Here is a 7,881-nt window from a genome sequence, read left to right as displayed (position 1 = left end):
TGAGCCATTACCCCAGTTCAAAGTACTACATCTTAGAAGTAAGTGATAAGGCTCAATATAAACTTTTATAGGTATGCATACATACAAGATGCTGAGTTTGCTGTAGTGTAGTGTGTTATCTTCTGAGCATAGATTTTCTACATATTTTTCCAGGAAATAAACTAAAGAAACATTCAGATAATTGCAGTACATTGCATTACATTAGTAAATTAGTATAACAAAACCTATGAGGAAAAACATTTCACAAATCAGAAATCATTTTCCTTATTATAAAAATCTTATTGAAAACATCTTTGGATGTTCTTTAAATCTTTAAAATATCAAGAGCTACATTTTGAAGAAGTTCTAGGGATAAAGATGATTTTGACTATTGATGAAAATAATAAAAATGTTATTAAATATAAAGGTTTGATATAGAAATATAACTTTTACCACATTTATTAAATCCAGTACTTTTAATTCTTCACATATAAAAAATTTGTGTATGTATTATTTGAGTATTATGAGCTTGTTTTAGAAATAAACTAAGGAGATACAGAGCAAACACTTGAAACATTATGTTCTCAAAGGTCTGATGAAAATGATAGAGGTGAATGCATTTTTCCTATTACCATATACACTATATATATATATATATATATATATATATATATATATAATTTTCGTGTACAAACATGCCATAGAGGAATCTAGTACAACAAATAAAAGTATAAAGTCATTTTAGTAATTAATAAAAACAACTCAATTCTTTTATAGCCTAAGAGCCTTGCCAAAATCACAGAAGCTACAATGAATAACTTTATCTGACAATTTCCCAAGAGTATTTTTGATTTATAGAAAGGGGAAAAACAACACAAGCAGAAAAGAAAATTTGCTAAAAGAAACCTAAATGTGTATAAGGAAAATTTTGTGTTTGCCTTGTCTGGTTTATCCCTTACTTTGACTAACAGCTCCAATATCATGCAGTGAATATATGGGTGGAAGCCTTCCATGTAGCTTATTAAATAGATTTCACTTCAAGTTAGGTAATTCTTACTATATGTGTCATCCAACATTATTTTGGGAAGAAATAATTGGATAAAATATTCTGTTTTAAAAGCAAAAATCATGAAAATATAATATTCCATATTAATTTTTAATTTGAAGTCTGGGTATTTAAAAATGACTTTAGAGGCAGAAACAAAAGGAAAAAAAGGAGCCAATTATGGACTATTTAACTTTTATCTTCTGCAAAACCATATCTTCATTTTGGTTCTATATTACTGCTCCATTCTAAGAACATGGTGTTTATTAAAAGCTATTGGGGATTACATGTATCTTCTAGTCCTTTGTCAGCTGATTCCAAAACATGTGAATAAGACTTCTATCATGAAAACATTAACAATTAAACAATAATATCTGCCATTTCATTTTATTTAAATGTAACCACTGGGCTCTAAGTGCTCTAAAATATGCTTCATTAACAAGAAAGAAGAATTAAAAGTGGTAATATTAATGATATTTCTAAATACCAAAAACTATAATTGTGACCCATTGACTATGTCAGGTAAGACATATCACAACATTTTCAGATTATTTGGAAGTTAGACATACTTATTTTCCTCATGTTTATACTGGAATATCTGAAAGAATCTTTATAGAGTTTTAAAATATTATATATAATCATTTCTTCAAATATGCTTAATGATATGTGAAAATATATGATATTCTTTATGGTGTGTTAGTATTAGGCATTATTTTGGGTTCATAAAACACCAAGGCAATCAAATATATATTAAAAGTTAAGTTGAATATGTGCTTAAAATGTGAAAAATTAATGATAAGAATATCACAAATCACATATTGTAATTCTATATCCTTCTAGTTGTAATATTAACCATAATTGTAATAACAGGGATTTGTATTTTAAAGGTTCTGTGGTAAACCTTTTCTAACCAATTTTGGGACTCATAACAGGGCAAATATATTGTCACTAAAATGCAGGAACAAGTATTGAATTACTTATTAAAAAATTACAGAGAGAATATCATTAATGAGTTTACTTTTGCTTAGCATAGCATCATATACCAACATCAAAATCAATGTCTTGTTTTTTTCCAGACAAAGTGTTTCACATTAACAATTTTGGATCACTAATGAGAAACAATGTGGCTGAATAACAATGTGACTGAATTCATTCTACTTGGTTTGACACAGGATCCTTTTAGGAAGAAAATCCTATTTGTTGTGTTTTTGCTTTTTTACATGGGGACATTACTGGGTAACTTGCTTATCATTGCTACAATCAAGACAAGCCAGGCCCTTGGGAGTCCCATGTACTTCTTCCTGTTCTACTTATCCTTGTCTGACACCTGCTTCTCTACAACCATAGCACCAAGAACAATTGTGGACTCTTTGCTTAAGGAAGCCTCTATATCTTTCACTGAGTGCATAATACAAGTCTTTACATTTCATTTCTTTGGCTGTCTGGAGATCTTTATCCTTATCCTCATGGCTGTTGACCGATATGTGGCCATCTGTAAACCCCTGCACTACATGACCATCATGAGCCGCAGGGTTTGTGGGGTGTTGGTGGCCATAGCCTGGGTGGGATCCTGTGTGCATTCTTTAGTTCAGATATTTCTAGCCTTGAGTTTGCCCTTCTGTGGCCCCAATGAAATTGATCACTATTTCTGTGACTTGCAGCCATTATTGAAGCTTGCCTGTTCAGACACATATTTGATCAACCTGCTTCTGGTATCTAACAGTGGAGCCATTTGTACAGTGAGTTTCCTCATGCTGATGGTATCTTATGTCATTATTCTTCGTTCTCTAAGAAACCACAGTGCTGAAGGGAGGAGGAAAGCCCTATCTACCTGCATATCCCACATTATTGTGGTCATCCTGTTCTTTGGACCTTGCATCTTTATATACACACGCCCTGCAACAACATTTCCTATGGACAAGATGATAGCTATATTTTATTCAATTGGTACACCTTTGCTCAATCCTCTGATTTACACACTGAGGAATGCAGAGGTGAAAAATGCCATGAAAAAGTTATGGAGAAAGAAAGTGGTCTCAGATGATCGAAAGTAAATGAGGTCTCCAGGTTATTTTCATAGTTTGCAATAAAGTAGAAGTCAATAAAACATTGTTTTTAATTAATGTTTAATATACTAGCTTCTTGGGGCATGAGGATAATAAGTTCATATAGTTAGGAAACAATGTGAAACAGTTTTGTTGAGTCAATTTTATGTAGTGGGAGAGAATAAGAAATACAATTAGGTACAAAGACCCTTCTTTGGTTTTTGTTCATGTTTGATGCTATATTTCTCACTCTCCAACATTTCTGTCCACCAATTGTGGCTGTCATTATATTTTTTGCCCTTTTCCATGGTGACCTGTGAAAGTCTGTCCTAATAATTATCTTTCTATATAATCCCATCATCTATTCAAAGTCTGATAAGGTTCACACATCACAGTTAGTTATTTTTTATTTTGGTGATATTAATATACATACAACATCCTTCATTTCCTTTCCTCTCTCAAAACCGTCCCGTTTACACTTAAGTGTTCTCCTTCAAATTCACTACCTAATTTTTTAAAACTCTTATTGCATCCATGCATGTATGTACATACATATACATTTCAATTGTATACTATTTTATAAAGTAATTTTAATCATACTTATTTTGTTCTCTAGAATAAACAGATTGTGGCTGATACAAATAACTGTAGCAAGGGCTAGTATAGGAGAAAGTACATACACTTGAAGAAATCTCTCTTCTCTTTGGGGATTGATTCAGATCTCTTACTGAGTGTTTACCTTGATAAAATACTAGAACACTAATAGGATACAGAGAAAAAAGTTTACTCTTGGGAATCTCTGATACACTCTTCCCAATATTCTATTCATAGTCATATTTTTCTTTTTTTTTAACACTTTTACTCTTCTTTTGATTGAACTCTTCTAACTTAATTATTAAGCATACTCTTGGACATACTAATTATAGTATATTCTTTATAAAACCTGTGTTGAATTTAGTGCAGCATATAGAGGATAGTTTTAGGTAGAGATGTCTATATTGGTTAGAATCAAGAGAACAATCAGGTGTATTGACAGGTTAAGCAAAAGCAGGAGACTCAAAGGAGTATTTCACAGTTTGAAACAAATATTTTATTTCAAATATAAATTACTTTAGGGAATTTTGAATCCAACTCTGAAGACAATATTAGTAAAGAAGAAATGAAAAATTTTACTTTACAACAGAAAATTAATTTCATCATTATTCACTGATATTCCAATATTGAAGAATATTAATGATAAAAATATTTCTAATTTCAATGTTTTCTTGTATATTTTTATTTGTAGAAAAAAATTAAACATGAATTATTTTACCATGAGACTATTACTTTCATAAACTAGAAAGTTGGACAGAAAAATTTATATTAGTTTTGTAATAACAGAACCCATGAAATTTTTTATTTCCTTTTTTTCTATTTCTTTAATTTTTTTCTCTTCTGCCTGGGATTGAACCTGGATCCTCACTCCTGTCAAGAGACATAATTCAAACTTAGCATTTCTTTATCCCAAAGTACTAAACATAATTAGTATGTTTAGGGGGGAGAGGTAAAAGAAATCTATACAATCTACAATAGAGTATATTGTTATGTGTAGTATATATCTCTTCCTTTTTCATTCTTTGTGTTTCAGTCTCAATATTGACTATCTTGTCCTCATGTAATAACTGGAGGCTGATGTTGTTGTTGTAGGAGTTTTCAGTTGTAAATTCTTGTTGGCACAATCATACTTGGTCCTTTTTCTTTTTAAGACAAGAAAAATAATGAACTTTGAGTGTAGACACATCCTTTTTATTTACATTACTTTATTATTTGGATGTTAGCATTTCATGCATATCTGTGCACTATGTATGTGCCTGGTAACCACACAGATATCAAATGAGAAGATTGGATCTCTGGAATTGGTGTTATGGATGGTATCGAACCTCAGTGTAGATGATGGGAATTATATCTGAATCTTCTGTGAAAATAACATGTATTTTAGCCACTGAGTCATCTTTCCAGCCCTATAGGTACCTTCTGAGTCTCATATTACTTTCAAACATATAAAGAACATAGCATCCCAATTTTTGCTGTCCTACATCTCCTGCAGCTCTTTTCAGTATTTTGCAATAAAAATGCAGATAAGACTGGATGTAAAACTTCTTTAGGTGTATTGATTAAAGTACACACTTCAGTGGAGGAAAGGATGGAAATCTGAGTAGTGAAATGGAAACATTGATGATGGGAAATGATAGCTTTGAACTGATTATTTATTTCACATCCATTGAGTGGTGATGAACAGCTTTCTCTTCCTTGAAAGAGAAGTAGGTTTTTCACAGCTAGACAATGTGTTTGTGTCTGAAAAGAACACATCATTCAGTCATGCTTACTTTCTAAATGAGCACATTCCTTATTACTTCTAATAGCAACTCAGTGAAACATCTCAGGGAAGCCTGTGTAGGAAAGTAGAGACCTCACTGATAAAGATATAAGTCATGCCATGAAATCATAGATTTCTTATAGGTGCTGTAAGCAACCTGATAGAAATTCAGTATCAGAATGAGTTATGAAGATTTTTCACAGAGGTTGTCAGACTACAATTCCATGTAGTAGAAGTTGACACAAGACATCCTGTCATGGTTTTAGCAGAATATGACTATTTCACTTGCTTGATCCTGAAAACACTGGGATGAATCCTTATTCCCTTTAACTCAGCCTGTGACTTTATTTAGCGATATAGATAATAATGATAAATTAGTCTATAATGTGAACCCTGTAGGCATACACATAGAAATGCTATGTGTAAATGATGACAGATTGAATTGATGCTTTTACAAACCAAAGAACTTCCACACAGGTCAATAAATACTCAGGATCTAAGTGCTGCATGGAACAAATTCTCTTCAGAGTCCTGAGCAAAAATTTATCCCACTGCTAGTGTGATCTCAAACTTTAACCTTTGAAACTGTGAGAAAATAAATTCTTATCCTCTAAGCCACCCACCTGGTGGTACTTAAGGACAGTCATTCAAACCAAGGAAACTCATCTGAAAAATTCTTTTGAGATTCAACCTCACACCAATCTGGATGGCTAAGGTCAAAAACTCAAGTGACAGTATATGCTAGCATGTTGAGAAAGAGAAACAATCTTCCATTGCTGGTGGTATTGCAAACTGGTACAACCATTCTGGAAATGAATCTGGTGGTTCCTCAGAAAATTGGAAATAGTTCTACCTGTAGACCCAGCTATACCACTCTTGTGCATATACCCAAAAGATGCCCCACCATATGACAGGGACACATGCTCCACCATGTTAATAGCAACCTAATTGTAATAGCTAGAATCTCGAAACAACCCAGATGTCCTTTAACTGAAGAGTAGATACAGAAAATATGGTTCATTTGTACAATGGAATATTATTCAGCAATTAAAAACAAGGACATCACGAAGTTTGCAAGTAAGTTCATGGAATTAGAAAATATCCTGAGTGAGGTAACCCAGACTCAAAGGTCATAAATCATATGTACTCAATGATAATTGAATATTAGCCAAAAAGTACAGAATACCTAGGATATATCCTACAGACCAGAAGAGGTGTAACAAGCAGAAATGCCCAAGTAAGGAAGCTTTACTCCCAGCTAGAAGAGTAAAGGAAATAATTATGGAGGGCAGAAGAAGGAGGCATCTAGGTGGGAGAGGGGAGGGGAGGGAGAAAGATACAGGAAAGAAGCCCTGAAGGACAAGAGAATGAATGGAAATAAGCACCCATGGACAGTGAGAGGTTGGGGGTGTCCCCCTAGAATGTGCCAGAGACATTGGAGGGAAGACACTCTCAGGACTAATTGGGGGTGCCCCAAGTCAAAATGCCCACCACTGGGGAAAGGTAACATGAAGAGTCCACCTCCAGTAGATAGACATGGCCTCAAGTGGAGGGACAGACAGGGTTACTAACCCACAGTCAAAATTTCTGACCCAGAATTGTTCCTGTCTAAACAACTGCAGGGACAAAAATGAGAAGAGACTGAAGAGAAGAAGGTTCAATCACTGACCCAAATTGGGATCCATCTCATATTGGGGGGGGGCAGTCACCAAGGCCATACCCTACTCTGCTAGAATGTGCTTAGAGACAGAAGCCTGGAATGTCTGTTCTCAGAGAGGCCCTACTAGCCTGGTCAGACTGAGACAGAAGCAGATACTTACACCCAAGCATTAGACTGAAGTTGTTGACCACTACGGTTGAATTAGGGAAAGGATTGAAAAATCTCTTTAAGCTTTTTCAATCCTTCCCCTAATTCAACTATTGCATATGCCAGCAAGATTTTGCTGACAGGACCCTGACATAGCTCTCTCTTATGAGGCTATGCCAATGCCTGGCAAATACAGAAGTGGATGCTCACAGTCATCTTTTGGATGGAACACAGGGTCCCTAATGAAGGAGCTAGAGAAAGTACCCAAGGAGCTAAAGGGGTCTGCAACCCTATAGGAGGAACAACAATATGAACTAACCAATACCCCCCCCCATAGCTGTGTCTCTAGTTGCATATGTAGCAGAGGATGGCCTAGTCAGCCATCAATGGGAGGAGAGGTCCTTGGTATTGAGTAGATCATATGCCCCAGTACAGAGGAATGCCAGGGCCAGGAAGCAGGAGTGGGTGGGTTGGGTAGCAGGACTGAGGGAGGGTATAGAGGGCTTTGGGAGATAGCATTTGAAATGTAAATGAAGAAAATATCTAATAAAAAATGCCTTAAAAATAAAGAGATTGAGTAGTTGAGGAATTGAGGGGATCCTATGAGCTGGAGTAGTGGGGCAGGGTGAAAGGGGCTAGGATGCTAGCC

General features: G+C 34.7%; 1 protein-coding gene across 1 annotated transcript; it reads left to right on the top strand.

Annotated features, from left to right (window-relative positions):
- The first annotated feature begins 2,145 nt into the window (after positions 1-2,145).
- LOC110289510 (olfactory receptor 4C16) lies at positions 2,146-3,078 on the top strand. The gene has a single exon (XM_021155741.1). It carries the CDS (start codon positions 2,146-2,148, stop codon positions 3,076-3,078), a length of 933 nt encoding a protein of 310 aa, XP_021011400.1.
- The last annotated feature ends 4,803 nt before the right edge of the window (positions 3,079-7,881 follow it).

This window comes from Mus caroli, chromosome 2 (assembly GCF_900094665.2).
Source record: "Mus caroli chromosome 2, CAROLI_EIJ_v1.1, whole genome shotgun sequence".
NCBI lineage: Eukaryota > Metazoa > Chordata > Mammalia > Rodentia > Muridae > Mus > Mus caroli.
The sequence above is the reverse complement of the archived record's forward strand: the minus strand, read 5'-3'. Positions and strand labels throughout refer to the sequence as shown.

Coding starts and splice junctions, on each gene's coding strand:
- LOC110289510 (XM_021155741.1), top strand. CDS start 2,146: ATGTGGCTGAATAACAATGTGACTGAATTCATTCTACTTGGTTTGACA.